The 24,721-nt window shown below is 45.1% G+C and overlaps 1 protein-coding gene across 2 annotated transcripts in view; it reads left to right on the top strand.

The window, feature by feature from the left end:
* GRIK4 (glutamate ionotropic receptor kainate type subunit 4) overlaps window positions 1-24,721 on the top strand; it is a 409,943-nt gene that overhangs the window by 358,953 nt on the left and 26,269 nt on the right. For both annotated transcript variants that reach the window (XM_087875700.1, XM_060683210.2), the window contains one exon: window positions 15,403-15,516. In XM_087875700.1, coding sequence (XP_087731826.1) covers window positions 15,403-15,516 — 114 coding nt within the window. The remainder of the gene's footprint in view (window positions 1-15,402; window positions 15,517-24,721) is intronic.

The following is a 24,721-nucleotide window of genomic DNA, read 5'->3' as shown; positions in this document are numbered from 1 at the left end:
ATTTGAGCATGTTCTCAAGATAGTAGAGAAAAGGAAATGGCTGCAGTCTGAAACAAATTTGACTACCCTTCATTGTTACAATTATTTTATACAACGTCCTTGCTCTACTACACGATGCATTGCAAAATTGAGGGCAATTATACATATCTATGATAATGATTAAAATATGTGCTGCAAGGAGCTTAAACTCTATTGTTATTCATTGCAATCTAAATTTAATTTCTTAATTGCACCTAGCAGAGATGATTGAAATGGCTGGACCAACCGAGTCATAAATAAAATAATCTGAAGGCTGTTATTTTTATTTTGTTTTGGTTTTGCCATAAAATGTCATTTATATTAGTCGTTTAAAAAAAAATATAGAGCCCCCTGCGGAGCAAAATGTCCCTTTTCAATATTTCTTGCAGAAAAATAAACATTTTTCATCCAAATTGACAGCCTTTAGAAATGATATTTTCAAATGGCCTGCAATTTTGCAGTAAGTGGGAAAATGAGAAATTGCAATAGATCTCAGTTTCTTAGTAAGGCTGGGATGGCGACCTTCCCTGCAGGGAGTCCTCGATTTAGGACCACAGTTGGGACCAGAATTTTCGTTACTAAGCAAGGCTAAGTGAGTCCTGCCCAATTTTATCTTTTCTTTTTTTTTTTAACTATGGTTGTGTACTTGTGACATGAATCATACGCTTGTTAAGCAAATGTGGCTTAAACTTTGTCAGTAGCTATCTGAGAAAGTCTCAAATGGCCATCACGTGTCCATGGAATACGGCAGTTCAGTGGTGGGATCCTTCCAGTTTAACAATCGGTTCGGTGATCATGCAATTTGCACGCAGGTGTGCGCAGTTTCAAGAAATCTTCACTTCCTGATTTCTTTGGAGGAGTAACAGCTGATTCGCGCAACAATCTGCTCTTCCGCATGAATCAGCTGAGAAGATAAAGGTTGGAAAGTAGCGCAGGTGGGTGGCTGAGAACATCGGGGGGAACCGGTTCGCTCTCAGCTGATTGTCGGATCTACCTGTTCGCCTGAACCGGTCCGAACCGGTAGAATCTCACCCCTGCTGCAGTTGCTGTAAATGCATGCCGGTTGCCAAGCACCCGAATTTTGACTGTGAGGCTGCTGCAATGGTCATGTGAGGACCTGTGATCTTTTTCGAATGCCACTATAATTTTGAATGGTCGCTAAACAAATGTTTGTAAGTTGAGAACTACCTGTAATATCTCTTCTTCTGCCTCCTTCCTCCTCATCCTCTTTCTGTCTTTGAGGATGCTGCAAAAATTGTGTGAGGACCTATTATAAGCAACTTTTGCCAGTGTCATTATAACTTTGAATGGTCACTAAACAAATAGTTGTAAGTTGACTACTTCTTCCTCCTCCTCCTCCTCTTCTCCTCCTCCTCCTTTTCTTCTCCTCCTCCTCCTCCTCCTCTTCTTCTTCTTCCTCCTCCTCCTCTTCTTCTTCTTCTTCCTCTCCTCCTCCTCTTCGTCATCCTCCTCCTGACTTTGAGGATGCTGCAAAAATTGTGTGAGGAGCTATCATAAGTAACTTTTGCCAGTGTCATTATAACTTTGAATGGTCATTAAACAAGTGGTTGTAAGTTTACTACTTCTTCCTTCTCTTCCTCCTCCTCCTCTCCCTCCCATCTCCTTCTCCATCCTCCTCCTCCTCCTTCCTCCTCCTCCTCCTTCTTCTTCTCCTTGTCCTCCTTCCCCTCCTCCTCCTCCTCCTCCTTCTTCTTCTCTTTCCTCCTCCTCCTTTCCTCCTCCTCCTTCTCCCTCCCCTCCTTCTAGCTGCTATATCTTCCCCATATTTCTGCCAAGGCCAGGTTCATTTCAGAGTCTACCCCACCACTAAATTTCGGAAGACAGTTCGCCCTCTCTGGGAAACCTGTTCTTGCGAGCCCTCTGACCCTCATTCACAGTAATCAAGCCGACCACATTCACAAAAATAGGGTAAAACAAGATAAATCACAGCTGGCGGGACAACCTATAAAACAAGGAAGTCAGACAGTGCCCTCTTGGGGAAACGATAATGCGCTATGCGTTGTAATGTGCTGTGCATAAAAAGAAGGCCGTAATGAACGGTTAAGTTGTGGCACTTTTAGAAATGCAAATAAACTGCTTACCGTTTGCTTGGAGACTAATGTTATCTCTACCATTTTATTAGTCACCGTACAGCCGAGCCTCTCGTCTGGCTTGCAATGGAGTGATGCTTGTTCAGCATAAAGCAGAATTAAGAACTCAGCTGTTAGGATGGGTGACCTCTTCTGCAAGTCACTGCACAAAGTAAGAAAGATTGACACAGCAGCCACCGCTCTATAAGAGTAAATAGTTGGGAGTCAGTCATCTCACCGCGATGGCTCTCGTATCGATTTCCCTGGGATTGGTGTTTCCGACTCACTTTGTGTGATACAACGAAAGGGTGCCATTTCGCACAACTGCAATCTTCTTTTGCTCTCTGGCATGTTTTAGACCTGATATCTGGGCAGGGATGGGCTTCAAAAATTTTAGCAAGGGGTTCTCTGCTTTGTTGCTGGGTGGGCGTGGCCATGGTGGGTGTGGCCTCCTGCACCACAGGGTGGGTGGCTGGAGTTTTTTACCTCCCCGAGCTCTGAAGGCTTTCTTCGAGCCTCCGTGAGGGCGAAAACGGCCTCCTCAGGCTCTGAAAGCTGGAAAGCCCATTTCCGGCCTTCCCAAACTTCAGGTAAACCCATTTTTCACCCTCCCTGAGCCTCCGTGCACGCCCTGCACTTACCTGCATCCAAAACAGGCCACATAGGGACTCTCTGGGAGGGGTGGAATGAGTTGGGTGGGGCCAGCCAGGAGTGAAATTTAGGGATGCTCTGTTGTGGCTCCATTACCTGACCCTGTGTTATCAGCAGGAGAGGACTCCGAGAGTGAAGGAGAGGAGTTGGCAAGGCCTCCCTCTCCAGGACCCTCCTCTCTGGCAATGCCTTCGGTGTCCACCGAAGGTCAAGAGATAGGCCCGGGGCCAAGCACGTCAACGCAGCCACAGGTGGACAGTGATGAGGGTAATGAGTCTTGGCTGGATCCTCGGCAGCGTCGCAGAGATAAGCGCGTGCAACAGAAGAAGAGGCGTGCCAGGGATTAGGCTGAGTCATTGGACCACACCCCACAGGGTATAAAAGAGGGTGTGGTGGCCGGTTCTGTGACAAGCAAAAAACGGATATCGGACAACTTTCTTTGTATTTACTGGACTTTGTTGATTATTATGTATTGGCTTTGTTCCAGGATGAAGGGAAAAACTCCCCCCTCGTGAGTAAAGAATACCTGGCAGTCAGCCACTGGGTTGCTGCCAATTTTGATACCAGATAAAACTGTTGTCGGCTGAGTTCTTTAGCTGTTGCCTGTCTGTGGGGGTGCGTGTGTGAGACGGGGACAGAACATGCTCTGAACTGCACCGTATCTTAGCTAGAGGTTCTCCCGAACCCCCATCAGCCTACCCCTGTATCTGGGTGATTTTCCCCCGCCACCTTTTTACAGTAAAGGCTCGTGAATTAATGTCTGGTGGCCTATTGTGCTTTTAATTGAAGGCTTCCCGTTTTATAGATTCTTCTGCCAGTTTCATTTCTTCTGGTTCAGTGTAGCTGAAGGAATAGAGATGAATCGTCTTTAATTAATCAGCTTACTTCGCTAACAAAGGAAAGGGAGAGAGAAAAAAATGAAAAGATGGCAGTAATAAAAAGATAATTTTTTTTTTATCCTCTGGAAATAAACAGATTAATTAAGGAGGAATTCATCACCCATTTCCTAGTTGGGTTGGACAGGAAGCCATAAAACAAGGCAAATCAAGAAGGATAATATTTTTATTTGAATACTCCAGAGGCTCGGCTGAATGGGACTTCTGAATAAACATTGTAAATGGATCCAGAACATAAGGATGAACACTGCCGGATAATAATTAATTCCCTTCTATCTCACTGGAGAAATACAATATTTCTGCAACAAAACCATGGACTGACCCAACAAATCTTAGATACAGACTTTTGGTCCATCCGCTTCAGAGTCGCCATCCTTGAACCACGGATGCGCCTCAAGTTTTCAACAAAGCTTGGGCGAAATTTTGGAGCTGTCGCCTCTCACGATAGCTGCAAATTCCATCCTTATTTGCTTGTTTGTCAATCATGAGGCGGCCGGCTCAAAATGTCTTCTTGAGGGAGCCTTTTTTGTCATTTTCACCAGTGAGACTCGGTGGCCTGAAGGAACCGTTCCAGCTGGATGCTGGCACAATTTGGACCTCTTCCTGAGGAGCCACTCCTGCTTTTTGGCAGCTCTGTGTGCCCGTGCATCGAGAAGAGGCTCCTCCTCTTCTTCCTCTTCACTTATGGGAGCTTCTGGAGCTTCTGAAGGCCCTGGCTGAATCCCCGCCTCTGGCACCACATCTTCTCCAGCCTCCTCAGTGTCTGACTCGAGTGCCAGCTGCACAGGCTGATGGTGCAGCACCACACCAGTCTCCTCGCTGTCGGAATCAGCTACTAGCTGCACAGGCCGCGAACGGGCCACAACAATCATTGTTTCTCCAGTAGAGTCAAAACTAATTCCGTTTTGACTAATCTACCAGATTAATCCACAAAAGGGTGGAATCCTTGAATTTTTAATTTAAAGGGGGCTTAGCTGCCAAGGCAATGGAATTCATTCCTTTGCAGTCAGTAAGAATTCTGTTGGGACCCAGGGATGTATTGAGCAGGCTTTCCAAACCAGAGAAAAACATCAACTTTTAATGAAACGGGAGCAAGATCCTGTTCAGGAGATCTTTTGATGCAGGCCGGAGGTTTTTGTTTTTGTTTTTTTTCGAATTGCAGTGAGCTTCAGGCTGAGAAGCATCTGGAGATGCTGATGCCACCAGAATATTTATATATTTATTATTTAAAAGATTTATACGCTTGCCCGTGTTCTAAAGCACCATTCTGGATGGCACACAACAATGCTAAAATTGCAAGCAAGAAAGCCAAAACAACAACAATCCCAGCTGCCTCATTCATTATCCGTGCAGTGACGAAGACAAAGTGTATTCTGTCTTTCCACTTTTTAAAATTAAGCAGAATGAGAGAATTGGGAGGGACCTCGGAGGACTTCTAGTCCAACCCCCTGCTCTACCATTCCAGACAAATGGCTGGCCAGTCTCTTCTTAAAAGTCTCCAGCAATGGAGCACCCACAACTTCTGGTGGCAAGCTGTTCCACTGGTTAATTGTTCTCACTGTCAGGAAATTTCTCCTTAGTTCTGGATTGCTTCTCTCTTTGATAAATTTCCATCTGTTACTTCTTGCTCTGCCCTCAGGCGCTTTGGAGAATATTGATTATTGGAGAATAATCAATCCTTAGGTCAAAAGATTATGAGCTTAGGAAAAGCAACCGAAAAATAATGAATAGCACCCTATCATTGCAAACAGACAAGCTTAAACTTCCTAATTCAGGTACAGCAACCTCTCTTATGTCGTGGTGGTGCGGTGGTTAGAATGTGGTACTGCAAACTAATTCTGCTGACTGCCAACTGCTCTTCGACAGTTCGATTCTCACCAGCTCAAAGTTGACTCAGCCTTCCATCTTTTCAAGGTTAGGTAAAATGAGGACCCAAATTGTTTGGGGGCAAATATGCTGACTCTGTAAATCACTTAGAGAGAGCTGTAAAGTGGTATATAAATCTATAAAACTAACTGCTACTCCTATTGCGGGCAAACTCTGGCCACAGCCACAGTTCGATCCTGGACCAGTTCAAGGTTGACTCAGTCTTCCATCCTTCCAAGGTTGGTAAAATGAGAATCCAGGGCTGCAGAGCACTGTGAAGCGGTATATAAGACTAAGTGCTATTGCAGGCAAACTCTGCCTACAGCCTGGAGTTCGATCCTGACCAGCTCAAAGTTGACCCAACCTTCCATCCTTTCGAGGTTAGGTAAAATGAGGACCCAAATTGTTTGGGGGCAAATATACTGACTCTGTAAACCACTTAGAGAGGGCTGTAAAGCAGTATATAAGTCGAAGTGCTATTGCTATTATGAATGTTCAGATTCCACTATGGAGAATTAGTCCTGAAACTACTGTGTGTGTTCTCAGTAAGGACCAGGCTTGCCCTGAGATCCAAAAAAACTAACCATCACTCCAAGAAGACCAGAACCAAGTCTGGGTGGCAGAAGAGGGCAAAGTCCTAGAACGGCCAACGAAAAGCAGATACCAAAAAAAAAAAAGAACCAAGAGAAGAATGAAATAGCTCTCTCTGTGTCTTATCATACTTAGTGTTGTGTGGTCCTTGGTGTTCTCTGAGCTTGGTGGTTTTCTTGCAGACATTTCATTGCCAAAGTAGGTAACATCATCAGTATGCTACGACCAGGGGAAAAACAACCAAGCTCATAGAACGCTCAGTTCAATCCTGAGCTACAAATATTATCTTGTATCCATACTTAGTGCTAAAGGTCGCCGGTTCGGCGGTTCAAATCCCTAGTACAGGTCTCCTGTGTGAGCAGGAGGTTGGACTAGATGACCTCCAAAGTCCCATCCAACACTGTTACTATTCTAAGTCAGCATAGCATCATTTCAGATCCAGATCCTAAGACCCGAACTTCCTAAATCCTCCTAGCATCGATCCTTTTTGCAAGGATTACTCCCTGGAGACTCAATGGAATAGACAGGCAGGTTAAGCTGCGATATCAACCTTGGGCGCCCTTGGAACCCCGATCTCAAAACTCAAAACTCAAGCTGGCCATTGAGAGCAGAGTGAAGAATCCAGAAACCTTAGAGCCAGTGGTGAAATCTTCCCTGGGTTGCCACCTGTTCGCATGCAGAGTGTGTGCCAAATACATGCTGTGCACGCACATGCGCAGTGCATGCCAAATGCATGATGTGCATGCACAGTGTGCACGAAATGCACACTGCATGTGCACGCATGCGCAGTGTGCACCAAATACACGCTTTGCGCAGAAGAAGTATGCTTAACAAAGTAAGTAGAACAGCAGGGAGAAAACAGCTTTCTAGCGAAAGTAAATCGTGCGGCACAGCTGATCGTCGATAATATCGGTTCGCCCGAACCGGTAGCTTTTATTACTACCGGTTCATGTGAACCGGTGCGAACCGGTAGCATATCACCCCTCCTTAGAGCCCTCCCTGGTGGTTTATGCTTTGACGATGGCCTTTTTTTCGAGGATGTTACTTCTAATATTGATCTCTAGTTTTACAAGGGCGTTCTTTGCCATCTAAATCTATAATGACATCTCACCCTCCCAGTGCCCCAGAGAACTCACATTAATATAAAGGTCCTTTGTGAATCATGGGTGGTATTAAAACGTAGTAGCAAAACTGTTATCTTCTGCGGATATGATGGATGTGTCAACTTCCATTTGCTGAAAATAGACTTCTGGCCTTTAAATGTCTTGAAGGAAGCCTGAGAGCTGCTACAGCCTTGGCTGTAAGTAATTACTGGTAATAGAATAAGATCTGTACTTTTAAATATAAAGGTAAAGGTTCCCCTCGTACATATGTGCTAGTCGTTCCCGACTCTAGGGGGCGGTGTTCATCTCTGTTTCAAAGCCGAAGAGCCAGCGCTGTCCGAAGACGTCTCAGTGGTCATGTGGCCGGCATGACTCAACGCCAAAGGCGCACGGAACGCTGTTACCTTCCCACCAAAGGTGGTCCCTATTTTTCTACTTGCTTTTTTTTTATGTTCTTTCGAACTGCTAGGTTGGCAGAAGCTGGGACAAATCACGGGAGCTCACCCCCGTTACGCGGCACTAGGGATTCGAACCGCTGAACTGCCGACCTTTCGATCGACAAGCTCAGAGTCTTAGCCACTGAGCCACCGCACCCCTAGATCTGTGCCTTTAATCGAGGGACAAATTCTGTAGAACTGAGTCTCCCTCTGTGGTTTTCATCAAATGGAGCTTTCCCAGAGCTGAGGAGAACTTAAAAGGGGCCTAAATTTGGTGGGTTTTCATTGGTAGCAGGACTTCAATCCATCAGAGTTAAATCCAGATGTTGATTCTACACCTGTCTGCTGCTTTAATCTAGTTTGTATTTCCCAAACAACATACAGAGTCAGATGTTCAGATGCTGCTACTAGTAGCATAAACCATGATTGCAGGGATTTTAACCAAGAGCAAAGATTGAGGTGGTAACCTTCGGACTTTAGCACACAGACCAATATTCTGATTCTGTGGAAAAAACGTGGGTTTTTTTCTTCTTCTCTCTCTCTCTCCGAAGAAAATCCTGCTTCTTTGGCTTATGTGCTAAAAGGCTGAAGGATAAAAGGAGGTATAAAATTCCTTTGTGTGGGGTCTTGGCGCGCCAATACAGCTGTTATTTGTTCTCGGCGGAGAAACCAAAAAATAATAGTTTATTTTAACTGCACGGTCACAAGTCTGAAATAATACAAGCCACTTCAATAAGACTTAATAAGGACCAAGGTTGGGGTTTTTTTTTTTTTCCTACAGAAGGGAGAAGGGTGGAAAAATCTTTCAGGATCACAAATGGTGTTGTGGCAGCTGCTGTTCCATTGTTTTCATCTTATAAATGCGGGTTTAAATATAGCTCTTTTCTCTCTTCAATGGTTTACTGAAAGGAACAGTCGAGATAGTCGTTATTTCAAGTCCACAAATTCAATGGTGACATTTCTCCAGCTGGGTCACAGGACATATTTAGACAGACATTTACAGTCGTTCTTGGGAAAAAGGAAAAGTAGGTTAGTATGGGGAAAACTTTCAGAAATGCAGATTCCTACTGCGGGGGCAAAGGTCGCTTGAAAAAGTGATGGGATGACAGTTTTCAGAGGGCCGTGGAGGAAACATGCTATTCAGGTGCCTTGTTGTGGCTCTGTTGCCTGAGCCTGGGCTATCAACAGATGCAGACTCTGAGAGTGAGGGAGAGGAGTTGGCAAGGCCTCCCTCTCCAGGACCCTCCTCTCTGGCAATGCCTCCGGAGGACACCGAAGGCCAAACGATAGGCTCAGAGCCAAGCACGTCCCCGCAGCCACAGGTGGACAGCGATGAAGGAGATAAGTGCTGGCTGGACCCTCGAAAGAGGCGCAGGGAGAAGCGTGCGCAGCAGAGGGGAAGGCGTGCCAGAGATTAGCTGAGTCACTGGACCACACCCCACAGGGTATAAATGTGGGTGTGGTGGCTGGTTCAGTTTGTGACGAGCAAAAACTGGAAATAATCCATGATCTCTGCGTTACTGGACTTTGCCTGCTTTATCGGACTGCATTTGGATTAATCCTTGTATTGTTGAAACTCTGCCTGTTTTATTGGAATGCTTGCAGTCTAATCTTTGTTTTGTGTGAGTAAAGTCTGAATTGGCAGCTAGCCACTGGGTTGCTGCCAGCTTTATCATCAAAGAGTTTTGTCGTGTGGCTTATTAACTCCGGGCCGTCTGTGGGGTGTGTGTGCGTGGTACGGGGACAGAACATGCCTTTCACTCAGGATTCAAACATGGCTACCACAACAAAATAAGATGGATTGCCTTGTTTTTCCTCTCTAGCAGGAGTATTTGGATATGTGTGTGCATCCATCTATGCCAGGGATGTCAAACTCAAGGCTTAGATCTGGCTCATGGGGCCGCCTTGGAAACAATGAAGGACCCGCCCGCGCGGCCCTCCCGAGCTCCATTTTCGCTGGCAGAAGGTTGCAGGAGGCCGTCGCAGCCAAAAACGGAGCTCAGGACCCTGTTTTTGCTGCTCTAAGGATACCACAGGTGCCCCCAACATGAGTGACGTCGAGCTGCCCATGCCCACCTCAGCCCCCTGAGGTCAAACACATGAGGGCCTGATGCAGCCCTCAATGAAATCGAGTTTGACAATCCTGATCTATGCCATCCTTAATCCCCCTGGTGACATTTGGTATCGTTGATCATGGCATCCTTGGGGGGCTGCATCAGGGAGCAACATTCCAGCAATTACTCAAGTGGAGTCAGTTCTGACCTCGCGTAATTTACGGACCCCCATGACCCTCTCTTCTCCTCCCTCCTCCCTGGGCATGTCATAAATCACATTCTCCAATGGACCACTTTGGCTGGCTGTAAAAACCACACCCCTCCCGCTGGCTCCTGTAACCCAGGATACAATCTGAAGAAAGGTATGTGTGGAATGTATTTTCGGTTGAGGCAGCCATCAGTTCTCCCTCCCCTCCTGCTTATGGCAACTTGAAAGCTGGTCTGGAAAGCTTTGCAAGTTGACACAAGGTTTGGAGGGCTATTGCTCAGATCTGCCTTGTGCACTAGTTGCACCCATTTCTAGACGTGGAAACCTTTCTCACAGTCTTTCATGTTTGGGTCATCTCCTGTCTGGATTATTGTAATATGATCTACGGTAGAGCCGCCCTTAAAGATCATTTGGAAGATTCAGCTGGTCCATAATGCATCAAGGTGAACACTTATGCGCATATCTCAGTACACCCGGGAAACATCTCTACTTCATGAACTCAAATAGCTCCCAATGGGCTTCCGGGTATAATTCAAGGTGCAAGTTATAAAGCCATTCATGGCCAGGTTACTTATGGGATTGCCTGTCTCCAATTATCTCTGCCCATCCCACAAGATCTGAGATAGCATTCTCGTTATTTCTTTCAAAAAGTGTCCCCTGTTGGGACCCATAAAATGTGCCTTTTCTGTCACAGCATCAGTCTTATGGAGGATACCTTCCAAGATTCGGATATTTCTCACCTCGCCAATCCTTTTTAAGGCATTAAAGACAAGCATCTGGGCGAGGATGCCAGGCAAACTTTCTTTGGAGAAAGGGCTGTCTGGATTATGAAAGACCCCAAGTGTGATGCTTGTTTTTGATTATAATTGGTTGTTTTTAATAAGACGCTAGCTGCCCAGAATCACATGGGGGGTGGGTTGACCATAAAAATTGAGAATAGGTGGAAGACCATATTGAAGAGAGAGAGAGACAGATGATATGACTAATGCATTATGTTACAGAAAAACTAGATACCCCAAATTAGAATAGAATAGAATAGAATAGAATAGAATAGAATAGAATAGAATAGAATAGAATAGAATAGAATAGAATAGAATAGAATAGAATAGAATCCTTTATTGGCCAGGTGTGATTGGACACACAGGGAATTTGTCTTGGTGCATAAGCTCTCTGTGTACATAAAATAAAAGATACATTCATCAGGAATCATAAGGTACAACAATGATAGTCATAGGGTACAAATAAGCAATCAGGAAACAATATCAGTATAAATCGTAAGGATACAAGCAACAAAGTTACAGTCATTCAGTCATAAGTGGGAGGAGATGGGTGACAGGAACGATGAGAAGATTAATAGTGCAGACTTAGTAAATAGTTTGACAGTGTTGAGGGAAATATTTATTTAGCAGAGTGATGGCGTTGGCGAAAAAACTGTTCTTGTGTCTAGTTCTGGTGTGCAGTGCTCCATAGCGTCGTTTTGCGGGTAGGAGTTGAAACGGTTTATGTCCAGGATGCGAGGGGTCTATAAATATTTTCACAGCCCTCTTTTTGACTCATGCAGTATACAGGTCCTCAGTGGAAGGCAGGTTGGTAGCCATTGTTTTCTCTGCAGTTCTAATGATCCTCTGAAGTCTGTGTCTGTCTTGTTGGGTTGCAGAGCCAAACCAGAGAGTTATAAAGGTGCAGATGACAGACTCAATGATTCCTCTATAAAACTGGATCAGTAGCTCCTTGGGCAAGTTTGAGCTTTCTGAGTTGGTGCAGAAAGAACATTTTTTCTTGTGGTTTTTTGATGACATTTTTGATGTTAGCTGTCCATTTTAGATCTTGCGATATGATAGAACCTAGAAATTTGAAGGTCTCTACTGGTGATACTGTGTTGTCTAGTATTGTGAGAGGAGGAAATATGGAAGAGTTTCTCCTAAAGTCCACCACCATTTCTACGGTTTTGAGTATTCAGTTCCAGATTGTTCTGGTCGCACCATTACAAGATCCCCCAGCCTTTGATGTACTTGTCAGAGGTTTGCAACTTCGGTTATAAATCATGAGTGGTAAATTCCTATTTATTGCTTCTACAAGTTCCTCTACAACAGGGAACTTACCACCCTGGAGATGTAAAGGACAAAGGTAGGATCTTCTCCTTCTTGTGCCATATCCATCATCGGACGTTGGCAATCATGTTGGCCATCCTATTTTTTATCAACAGCTGCACAAAAAAGTGTTGTTGAGTTTTGTTCAAACCAGTCACTTAGATTTTTGAAGCCATGATGTTCTTCTTCTGCCTGGACCTCGTTTGCCTTCAATCTTTCCCTGAAGGGTAGTATAAGGTAAAAGTAAAGGTTCCCCTCGCACATATGTGCTAGTCGTTCCCGACTCTAGGGGGCAGTGCTCATCTCTGTTTCAAAGCCAAAGAGCCAGCGCTGTCTGAAGACATCTCCGTGGTCATGTGGCCAGCATGACTCAACACCAAAGGCGCACGGAACGCTGTTACCTTATACCCAAAGGTGGTCCCTATTTTTCTACTTGCATTTTTACGTGCTTTTGAACTGCTAGGTTGACAGAAGCTGGGACAAGTAACGGGAGCTCACCCCATTACTCAGCACTAGGGATTCGAACTGCTGAACTGCCGACCTTTTGATCGACAAGCTCAGCGTCTTAGCCTCTGAGCCACCAGATAATTTTCAGAAGTAATGCAACAGCTTCCTACCTTGGAAATAATACCAATGGGAAAGGCTGGAAGCTTGCTGCTGTTTGGGTCCTTTTAAATAAACACCCCCCCTTTCAAAGAGCAATTCTATGACATTAAATAAGACCAGAGATGATAAAAAGTCATATTTAAAATGAAAATCCTTATCCAAGTTACATAAATGAGTTTTCTTTTAAAAAAATATAATTTGTAGCATGCCACGGCTCGCTCTGATTTCTTATCAAGGTTGCCGCATCTCCCCCTCCGTTTAAATATGAAGAAAGGAAGAAGGCCTCTCTTTGTTTATGGTGGTTTCTGCAGCCGTGTTTTTTTTTTTAAGTAAAGGTGTTGCAGCCGAGCTTCCATTTGCAAAATGCCAGCGGTGATAGATGGTAGCTTCGTTCCTAGAAAGATACGATCGTCCAAGAATAGAGCCCTGAATCAGGACCACGGAGAGCTCTTTACATTACCCTCTTCTGGTTTACTAGTTATTTTTCTTCATTGGGCTTCCATCCTGATTTTGGTTCGGTAACTCAAAATGATGTACATACCACTCTCTTCCCCAGTTTTTGTATGAAAGATCAACCCTACAAAGTGGAATGGCTGAGAGGGACTGGCTCAAAATCATCCAGGGAATTTCTTTCTTTCTTTCTTTCTTTCTTTCTTTCTTTCTTTCTTTCTTTCTTTCTTTCTTTCTTTCTTTCTCTCTCTCTCTCTCTCTCTCTCTCTCTCTCTTTCTCTTTCTCTTTCTCTCTCTCTCTCTCTCTCTCCTAAAGAAAATAATAATTAGGAGTGACATGAAGAGGCTGTTCTTCCTGAGAATGCTCAGGAAGATAAATCTATCTCAGCATCTACTTCTGTCCTACTATCGCAGCATCATTGAGAGTGTCCTGACATACTGCATTCTTGCATGGTATGGGAGCAGCTCTGTAGTGGACAAAAAAGCTCTTCAGAGAATTAAAACTGCCCAGAATGTCATCGGGCTCCAGCTACCAGCCCTGGAAGACATCTTCGAATCTTGCTATTTGAGGAAGTTGCATAACATTCTCAGAGACTCTTCCCATCCTGCTTACAATCTTTTTGGACTGTTACCTTCTGGCAGAAGATACAGAACGATTAAAACTTGGACCACACATTTTCTGAATAGTTTTTATCCCAGAGCTATAATTGCACTCAACAATGAACCATCAGTGAGCTGTTGGACAGCATTACTTGTTCTGTTGTGTGGATGTTTGGGTGGTTTAGGGATGGGGAATTTGTGGTGGGTGGGAGTGTGTTTGGGGATTGTTATGTGTGTTGGACCTGGTGTTTGGGTGTTAAGTGAATTTCGTTGTATGGGTATGCTGTGTATACACACATAATGACAATAACATTATTATGATAGCAGTATTCCAGTATTTGAGGGGCTGCCACAAAGAAGAAGGGGTTCAAATTACTCTACAAAGCACCAGAGGGCAGGCCAAGAAACAATGGTTGAAAACTAATCAAAGAGAGAAGCAACCTGGAATTAAGGAGAAACTTCCTAACAGTGAAGACCATTAACCAGTGGAACAGCTTGCCACCAGAAATCATGGGCACTCTATCACTAGAGGTCTGTAGAGATTCTCAGTCATCCAGGTCATGGTTGTCCCAAAGGTGTTTTTTCAGTAGGCAACTGGACTTTTTCGTTTTTGTCTTTGAAGACGTTTCGCTTCTCATCCAAGAAGCTTCTTCAGCTCTGACTAGGATAGTGGGGAATGGAAGGATTTATATTCCTTGCATCCTTTTAGAGGGTCGTTGAAGCGCTTGGAGGTTTATCTGTGTCCTCAGGATCTGTCAGGTTTCGGTGTTATCTCAAATAAACTTCATTCTCAAATGCAAAGTCTCTAATGAATCTTTTCTTTATTTAAGAATAAAACAACGTCATTCCTGAACTCTGGGTGCAGCCAAAACTGGCATCTCCTCCCAAACCCCTCCCTTTCCGTTCCTCATCTCCAATGTCTCATTGGCCATCGTGCAGATCCATCTCTTCGTCCCAAGCACTTTCTATTCACAGGAATTCCCTCCTCCCTCTATCACCTAAGTAACGTTATCTACCAAGGAGCAGGAAACTAAGTGAAAGTTCATCTCAGCATTAAAGCAAGGCTTCCCCTTCTCTCATTCATGTCAGCGCTGGGGGAGATCACAAATTGGAATGCTGACAGGTTCCTGTAGTCTGCAATATTTCCTCTGGAAATCCATTCCTACTCCCACACTGTTCATCCCAAATTGTACAGCTAAAGGTCTGTAGAGATTCTCCGTCATCCAGGTCCAGCTGTCTAAAAGGATGCAAATGACCAGCTGTCTGCAAGGAGTATCAATCCTTCCATTCCCCACTATCCTGTCAGAGCTGAAGAAGCTTCTTGGATGAGAAGCGAAACGTCTTCCAAAGAAAAAACAAGAAAGTCCAGTTGTCTCCTGAAAAAGCTCCATCACTGGACATTTTTAAGAAGAAACTAGACAGCCACTTATCTGAAAGGTTCTACTATAGGTTCTTCTGTTTGAGCAGGGGGCTGGACTAGAAGACCTCCAAGGTCCCTTCCAGCTCTATTCTATTCTACTTCTCTTTCTCTCTCTCCCTCTTTTTCTCTCTGTCTCCACGCACACAAACACAAAGAGACGATACCGTGAAGAATACCTTTCACGGAAGTCGCCCTTCTTCCTTAGGCAAAACTTCCAAGAGAATAAATCCTTTAGAAATCAAACCGTGTCAGATTTCTTCACTACTACCTCAAACCCCATTTGGGCAACACGTATTGATCCTTCTCTGTGCTTCCTTTTCAGAAAGCCGATTTGGCAGTGGCTGGCCTGACCATCACAGCCGAGCGAGAGAAGGTGATTGATTTCTCAAAGCCATTCATGACTCTCGGGATTAGCATCCTCTATCGCGTGCACCTGGTAAGAGACAACATTTAAAAGCGTTTGCACACATCGAAGGATATCTGCATGCAAATGTTGTACAAAGCAATAGCTGTGAGGATTTGTCTACCAACCCCCCCCCCAACCCTTTTGGTTTTCTTACTGCATTATTCCGATGTTATTTGAGTGATGTGGTGGCCTAGAGGTGGAGCTCTCACCTTGCAATCCGGAGGCTGTGAGTTCGATTTATTTATTTTATTTAAATTTGTATACCGCCCTTCTCCTGGTGGACTCAGGGCGGTGCACAGCCAAGTAAAAAACATCCAATACAAAATTTAAAAATTTAAAAGAATTATACTCTTTGGCCAAAAATTAAGAACCTTACGACTAAAACCCATTAAACAATTAAAAATCTAATATCTCAAAAATGGGGGGGGGGTTTCACGCCAGCCCTGCTTGATGGAAGAGAAAAGTTTTTAGGGCAGGGCGAAAAGCCCAGAGATCTGATATCCTCCATAACTCCGGGGGCAAATCGTTCCAGAGGGCAGGTGCTGCCACAGAGAAGGCCCTCCCCCTGGGGGTCGCCAGCCGACACTGCCTAGCTGATGGCACCCTGAGGAGTCCCTCTCTGTGGGAGTGTACTGGCCGGTGGGAGGCTATTGGCGGCAGAAAGCGGTCCCGCAAATACCCAGGTCCGATGCCATGGAGTGCTTTAAAGGTAGTAACCAGTACCTTGAAGTGCACCCAGAAGTCCACCGGGAGCCAATGCAGCTCACGCAGGAGAGGTGTCACATGGGAGCGCCCTCTCGCTCCCATAATCCCCCGCACAGCCGCATTCTGCACCAGCTGGAGCCTCTGGGTGCACCTCAAGGGGAGCCCCATGTAGAGAGCATTGCAGTAGTCCAGGCGGGAAGTGACGAGTTCCTGAGTGACTGTGCATAAGGAGTCCCGATCCAGAAAGGGACGCAACTGGCGAATGAGGCGAACCTGATGAAAGAGCCTTGATAGTACAGTGGTTTAAAGCACCCTGTTATTAACACAGCTGCCTGCAATTTCTGCTGGTTCGAATCTCTCCAAGGCTCAAGGTTGACTCAGCCTTCCATCCTTTCTAAGGTAGGTGAAATGAGGACCCAGTTTGTGGGGGCAATAAGCTGACTTTGTATAAAATATACGAAAGAATGAAGGCTATTGCTTAACGCATTGTAAGCCGCCCTGAGTCTCTGGAGAAGGGCGGCATATAAATCAAATTTTTTAAAAAAAAAAAAAAAAAAAAAGCCCCCCTGGCCACGGCCGTCATATGTTCTTCTAAAGACAGCCGTGCATCCAGGAGGACACCCAAGTTGCGAGCCCTCTCCGTTCGATCCTAGTTCGATCCTAGGTAGATATCTTCCGGGTGCGATTCAAGGTGTTAGTTACCACCTTTAAAGCACTCCATGGCATAGGACCCGGTTACCTCCGAGACCGTCTTCTGCCACCAATAGCCTCCCACCGACCAGTCCGTTCCCACAGGGAGGGTCTCCTCAGGGTGCCGTCAACCAAGTTATGTCGACTGGCGACGCCCAGAGGGAGGGCCTTCTCTGTGGGAGCCCCAGCCCTATGGAACGAACTGCCCCCGGAAATTCGTAAGATCTCCGACCTCCGGGCGTTTCGCTGCGCACTGAAGACCCTGTTGTTCCGCCAGGCCGGACTAACAACACAATAGTTTTTAAATTGGGATATTTAAATTTATTGGGGTTTTAAATCTGAGCCACTTATTTAATTATTTTAAATTTTATATTGTTGTTTTCTTTGTGTTTTTTTAAACAGGCTGTACACCGCCCTGAGTCCTTCGGGAGAAGGGCGGTATAGAAATAAAATTATTATTATTATTATTATTATTATTATTATTATTATTATTTCTCTCTCTGAGCCAATATGGGTTGCCCCTGGTTCGCACCGGTTCTATAGAACCGGTAGTAAAACCGGAGGGAGGCTCCACCCACCAACCCCGATGTCATCAAAACGCTTCTGCGCATGTGCAGAAGCTTCTGTGCTTGCGTAGAAGACCACGTGCGGCCCCGCTGCGAACCGGTAGTAAAGGTAAGTAGAACCCACCCCTGCTCTGGGCACACTGAGAATGTATCTGCTGAAGAAAAAAAAAACTCCGCATTGGTGACAGGAAAGGCATCCGGCCAGTAAACACTCAGCTCCGTTCAATCGTCCAGACTCCACCCCGCAGGGTGGATGATGGAGAAGAAGATGATGATTCCGATGTTATTTAAAACATCAAAATTAGCTCAAGATGAAGATTTTATGAGGCCGAAACGTTGATCAAGAGACTTTTTTTAAATACTGTGCCAGATATTGTCTGTTTTTTTTTTTTTTAATTAACGTTGCAGGAAAATTAGAAATTGCACTAATTATAAAACTCAACAATCACAAATTAGATTCTGTAGTGGAACATCAAAGCAGGCTGGTGGCAGGAGCTAATTCATTTTGGCTGATTTAGAAGAAAAGCTAATCGGGGTCAGCCTTTGATTAGTACTCGAGCGGGATATCACCTGGGCACGCCAAGGCTGAAGGCTAAACTGAAAATCAAAATAATCTCCCGATAGTTTCCAAGAGCCTTGCTCGACTCAACAGAAGCTTTACCTTTTGGGGTTAAAGTTACTTTTCATGGTAACATTGGTAAACATGACAATAATTTTAAAAACCCTCCTATTCTGTGACATATGAATTTATTTATTGGTTCTATTTATATGCCGCCCTTCTCCGGAGACTCAGAGCAGCTTACAATGCGTTAAGCAACAGCCTTCATACTTTTGTATATACCTGCTTAGTAGGGCTTTCGGGGCCCCCTAAGCGGTGTTCTTTTTTATACAAAGTCAGCTTATTGCCCCCACAAACCGGGTCCTCATTTTACCTACCTCGAAAGGATGGAAGGCTGAGTCAACCTTGAGCCTGGTGAGATTCGAACTTGCAGTAATTGCAGGCAGCTGGTGCTATTTAACAGCGCTTTAGTCTGCTGCACCACCAAGGCTCTCTTTTTTTTTTTGTCCTTTGCAAAGCAGTGTGGCTAATTCCCTTCTAGGAGTTATGTGTCTTCCTTCCAGAAGTTTCACTAAGAATAGAAGAAGGAAAAGAACGCTTTGGTTACCTTCGGGACCGTGATGGCGACCCGATGGCACGCGTGCCACAGCTGGCACGCAGAGCCATCTCTGCGGGCACACGAACCGTCGCCCAGCTCAGCTCCACTGTGCACACACATGCGCACCTCCCGCCAGCCAGCTGATTTTTGGGATGCTCACGAGGCAGGAGATTTACGCGCATGCATGGGGGAATCACACACACATGTGAGGGGGTACGCGTGCATGCGTGGGGGGGAGCATGGGGAGGGTGCAGCACGCATGTTGTGGAACTGTGAAAATGGGCTGGTTTCCGGCCTCTGGAGGGCCTCCAGAGCCCGAGGGAAACCGTTTTTACCCTCCTAGAGGCTCAAGGAAAGCCTCCAAAGCCTGGGGAGGATGAAAAATGGGCCTACCAGAAGTACCGGAAGTCTGAAAACAGACCCGTTTCTGGCCTCCGGAGCCCAGGGGGAGCTGTTTTCGCCCTCCTGGAGGCACAAGGAAAGCCTCCAGAACCTGGGGAGGACAAAAATGCCCCCCACCCACCGTGGTACAGGTTGCTAAAATTTTTGAATCCCACCCCTCGTACGCATGTGCGGGGGGGTCGCATGCACATGTATGGGGGAGCACTAGGGGCTGTGCGCGCATGTGCAGGGTACATTGCATTATGGGTGCAGGCACACCCACGCGCTGCTACCCACGCATTTTTGGCACATAAAGAGGAAAAGGTTAGCCATCGCTGCCTTCAGGAGAACATGATTTCATGGATAGAAGGGCTTCCTAAGTTTCAACAGAGCTGCGTTCTTGGACGATGCTCATGGACAAATGTGCCAGCCTCTATCAGAACCTCAGCATTTAGCCTATATGTTCCTTTTGCCATTTGGCTGGGGCTTTTAATCTGCAACGTTTTTGTCACCCGTTCCCCAAGGAGATGCCTTCCAGTTTTATGGGACCAGAACTCCCACATTTCTCCATTAGGGAGACAAGCCGGAGAAATTCCTTTAGACAAATGGGCCCACAAGTTAGAGGGCAGCCTCTTCTTCACCTTCTGAACAATAACAATATTTTATCCCAGACTGGTGGAGTTGCTCCCTCTAATCCCTGTGCAAAAAAAAAACAAACTAGATGACCGATATATTTTGTCAGACGCAAGCCCAGATGGATGCTAATTCTGTCTTTGCCCTTGGATCGAGCTGTGTGAAGAAAAAAAAAACCAGTAATTTCCTCACTCAAACTTCTTTCTTTTTTTTTTTTTAAGTTTTAACGAGAGGGAAGAGTGGGCAGATCTCAGGGGGGAAAAAGGCAGAAAAAGAAAAGGAAGCTTATAAATTCAGTTCCCCTTAGATAGGGGTTTCCTTGCCCCCCATCCTATTGTGCTAAATTATTAATTGATCTCAGCCCTGAGAGCAGGAACACAATAGATATTCCAAGGCTCAGAATGAGAAGTTCCACGCAATTGATCACCGTGATTTTGCTTATTTTCTTCTCAGGATTTCCAGAATGGAGAAATGTATGCCAGCTGGGTATCTGCCTCTCCACTTATTTGCTAGTAAGAAATACTTTTTCCCCAGAAAGGAAGGGCACCTACATATCCTCACTCTCATATAAATAAATAATAAATAAATAAATAACTTTATTGTCATTGTACGTGTATACACAGTATACCCAAACAACGAAATTCACTTAACACCCAAAGACCAGGTCCAACACACATAACAATCCCCAAACACACCCCCACCCACCACAAATTCCTCGCCCCTAAACCACCCAAACATCCACACAACAGACCAAGTAATGTTGTCCAACAGCTCACTGATGGTCCATTGTTGAGTGCAATTATAGCTCTGGGATAAAAACTATTTAGAAAATGTGTGGTCCGAGTTCTAATTGTGCTGTATCTTCTGGCAGAAGGCAACAGTCCAAAAAGATTGTAAGCAGGATGGGAAGAGTCTCTGAAAATGTTATGCAACTTCCTCAAACAGCGAGATTCGAAGATGTCGTCCAGGGCTGATAGCTGGAGCCCGATGACATTCTGGGCAGTTTTAATGATTCTCTGTAGAGCTTTTTTGTCCACTACAGAGCTGCTCCCATACCATGCAAGAATGCCGTATGTCAGGACACTCAATGGTGCTGCGATAGTAAAACAGAAGTAGATGCTGAGATAGATAGACATGCCATCATCCCAATGGCAGAAAAGCCATTGTTGCTTACCACTATTGTGATGGAAAGTTCACTGAAATATTTGGTGGTTGCCCCTAACCAGGGATGAAATGCTACCGGTTCGCACCGGTTCGGGAGAACTGGTAATAATAAAAGCTACCAGTTCGGGTAAACCGGTAGTTTAAAAAAAAGTTGCCGGTTCATTTGAACCGGTATTTCCGACGATCAGCTGTGTCGCGCGATTGACATTCGTTAGAAAGCAGGAAATCCTGCTAAATCCGGTGGCACAGCTGTTCCTCCCCCCTCGCTGTTCTACTTACCTTCACATGGCTCCTTTTTCCGCACGAAGGGTGCGTTTGGTGCGCACTGCACATGTGCACACAGCATGCATTTGGCATGCACTGTGCATGCGCACTCAGAGTGCGCATTTGGCATGCAGGGCATGCATGCGTGTGCAGTAAACCAGTGGCAACCCGCGGAGGATTTCACCACTGCCCTTAACCCATATGATCTACCGGTTCTCGTGGCATAACTACCACTGAATTCTGTCCCTTCAAACTGCGGTTTTGTAACAGAACGCTACATCCATGGTTTTTTGCTTCCTTGCCTTTTTGAAAAGCCAGTTTCTCAAAAGAACGCAAAGGATTGCTAAAAGGAGTTTAGAACAGGAGTTGTCCTTCTGTCCTTCAAAACAGGAAGGAGTTACAGAAAGGAAGCGATAGGTTCTGTCTGGACCCCCTTAGAGCTCAAATTTAGAGATTAGTCTTTCGTTTTGCTTTCCTTTTCAGTCCTTCACATTAGCTGTCCGAAGGTCAGCTCTTGTGTCATAGAGTTCCATGGGTTATGGAGAAGAAACCTATTCCTTAGCATACACTGTATAAAAGCAGTCAATCAATCAATATCAATCAGGATATATCAGTTAGGAGCCTTGGTAGTACAGTGGTTTAATGCACCCTGTTATTAACACAGCTGCCTGCAATTACTGCAGGTTCGAATCTCGCCAGGCTCAAGGTTGACTCAGCCTTCCATCCTTTCTAAGGTAGGTGAAATGAGGACCCAGATTGTGGGGGCAATAAGCTGACTTTGTATAAATATACAAAAGTATGAAGGCTATTGCTTAACGCATTGTAAGCCGCCCTGAGTCTCCGGAGAAGGGCGGCATATAAATCAAATTTTTTAAAAAAAAAATCAGAATAGAGGTGGAAGGGACCTTGGAGGTCTTCTAGTCCAACCCCCTGCTCAAGAAGGATACCATATACTATTTCAGACAAGTGACTGTCCATTCTCTTCTTAAAAACCTCCACTGATGAAGCACCCACAACTTCTGGAGGCAAGCAGTTCCACTGATTAATTGTTCTCGCTGTTAGGAACTTTCTCCTTAGTTCTAGGTTGCTTCTCTCCTTGATTAGTTTCCATCCGTTTCTTCTTGTCCTGCCTTCTGGTGCTTTGGAAAATAAGTTGACTCCCCTCTTCTTTGGGGCAGCCCCTCAAATACTGGAACACTGCTATCCTGTCATCTCTAGTCCTTCTTTTCTCTAGACTGGCCGTACCCAATTCCTGCGATTGTTCTTCGTATCTTTTTGTCTCCAGGCATTTGATCCTCCTAGCTGCTCTTCTTTGGGCTTTTTCCAAATGCCTCAACATCTTTTTTTGTAATGCATTGGGTAATTAAAAGGGTAAATATTAATTTAACACGAGAAGGCTTGAAAACTCATTACAATAGTCAAGAGCTGCTTTGCGCAGCAGATGGAAACAGCTCTCAAACCCCATCTGCGCGTCTTCTTCTTCCCTTCATATTCCAGCATGGAAAACTGCAGCTGACGTCGAGTTTAATCTACGGTTTCCATCAGAAGCTTCCTAAGAAATAACTGCAGAAGCATTTCCAGATGGCATTCCGTCTTCTATCACATTTTGTTTCTCAGTCCTCAGACCCGGCTTGCCTGTACCCCGTGACACACACGAACACACACACAGAGGCTTCATCACAAATAACTACAAATGGCAGGTTCAAATGGGGCTGTCATTTGTCTCAATTTCCTGTGTGGCAATTTAATCAAGTGTGGCTTTCTGACACGGGGACTCTAATAGGAGGGCTGGCGTTTGACCTGCTGTTAAAAACACTGCCTTCTTCCTCTCCCCTTCCGTTCAAACTAATGGAATATTGTGGAGTGGGGGTCATTAGAAAAGGCCTTGGGACCCAGCGGTTTGGTGCATACTGTCAGCAGGGAGAGGATAGGGCAGATGAGACGGCTGCTGTGTTTTCCAAACGGTGAATCTTTCCACGAATCCTTTCTAGATGTTCACATGAATGGATTGTTTTTGTTGTTAGTTGCGAAGTTGTGTCCGACCCATCGCGACCCCATGGACAACGTTCCTCCAGGCCTTCCTGTCCTCTACCATCCTCTGGAGTCCATTGAAGTTGACGCCGACTGCTTCAGTGACTCCATCCAGCCACCTCATTCTCTGCCGTCCCCTTCTTCTTTTACCCTCAATCGTTCCCAGCATTAGGCTCTTCTCCAGGGAGTCCATCCTTCTCATTAGGTGGCCAAAGTATTTGAGTTTCCTCTTCAGGATCTGGCCTTCTAAAGAGCAGTCAGGGTTGATCTCCTCTAGGACTGACCGGTTGGATGGCCTTGCAGTCCAAGGGACTCACAGGAGTCTTCTCCAGCACCAGAGTTCAAAGGCCTCCATTCTGTGGCGCTCAGCCTTCCTTATGGTCCAACTTTCACAGCCACCCATTGCAACTGGGATAACCATAGCCTTGACTATACACACTTTTGTTGGCAGGGTGATGTCTCTGCTTTTTAGTACACTGTCTAACTTTGCCATAGCTTTCCTCCCCAGGAGCAAGTGTCCTTTAATTTCTTGGCTGCAGTCCCCATCTGCGGTGATCTTGGAGCCCAGGAAAATAAAATCTGTCACTACCTCCATTTCTTCCCCATCTATTTGCCAGGAGTTGAGAGGGCCCGGATGCCATGATCTTAGTTTTCTTAATGTTGAGTTTCAAGCCGTCTTTTGCACTCTCCTTCTTCACCCGCATCAAGAGGCTCTTTAGTTCCTCTTCGCTTTCTGCCATTAGAGTGACATCATCTGCATATCTGAGGTTGTTGATATTTCTCCCGGCAATCTTAATTCCAACTTTTGAGTCATCTAGCCCCGTCTTTCTCATGATGTGTTCTGCATATAAGTTAAATAGGCAGGGCGACAGTATACAGCCTTGCCGGACTCCTTTCCCAATTTTGAATTAATCAGTGGTTTCATGTTTAATTTTTTAAAAAGTGGTTTCATTTTAAATTTTTGGGCCAAATTTTATATTCATTTTAATTGTTCTTAATATTTGTAGTTTATGTTCTTAATTCTGGCTGTGCACCGCCCTGAGTCCTTAGGGAGAAGGGCGGTATATAAATTGAAAAATAAATAAATAAATAAATAAAAATAAATGTCCAGTTCTCACTGTTGCTTCTTGAAAGGATACCTCCGTTTATCAAACTCGTTGCCTCCTTTTAGAACCCAAAGGTGCTTTTACAAGAGGCAACTGGACTTTCTGGTTTTTTTTTCCTTCTTTGAAGATGTTTCCTTCTCATCCAAGAAGTTTCTTCTGACTGGATGGTGGGGAATGGAAGGATTTTATACTCCTTGCAGACAGCTGGTCATTTGCATTCTTTTAGAGAGTCATTGAGGCCACTTGGAGGTTTATCTGTGTCCTGACGGTCAACAGTTCCAAGAAGGCTCCACACTCATTTGCACTATTCAGATGACCCTGAGGATACAGAACTGAAGAAGCTTCTTGGATGAGAAACGAAACGTCTTCAAGGAAAAGCAAAGAAGCTTTTTGAAAAAATGCCTTTGGGACAACCATGGCATGGTTGATTGAGAATCTCCGTAGACAGTCATGAAAAATGGGAAATAGTCTCTTTTTTTAAAAAAAAATTATTTATATATTTTCCTTTAACATATATGAGAGCTTAATAAACAGTGTA

This window comes from Pantherophis guttatus, chromosome 9, assembly GCF_059756535.1.
Source record: "Pantherophis guttatus breed Tessera chromosome 9, ASM5975653v1, whole genome shotgun sequence".
NCBI classification, from domain to species: domain Eukaryota; kingdom Metazoa; phylum Chordata; class Lepidosauria; order Squamata; family Colubridae; genus Pantherophis; species Pantherophis guttatus.
Note: the sequence above shows the minus strand (reverse complement) of the source record. Positions and strands in the feature narration are given on the sequence as shown.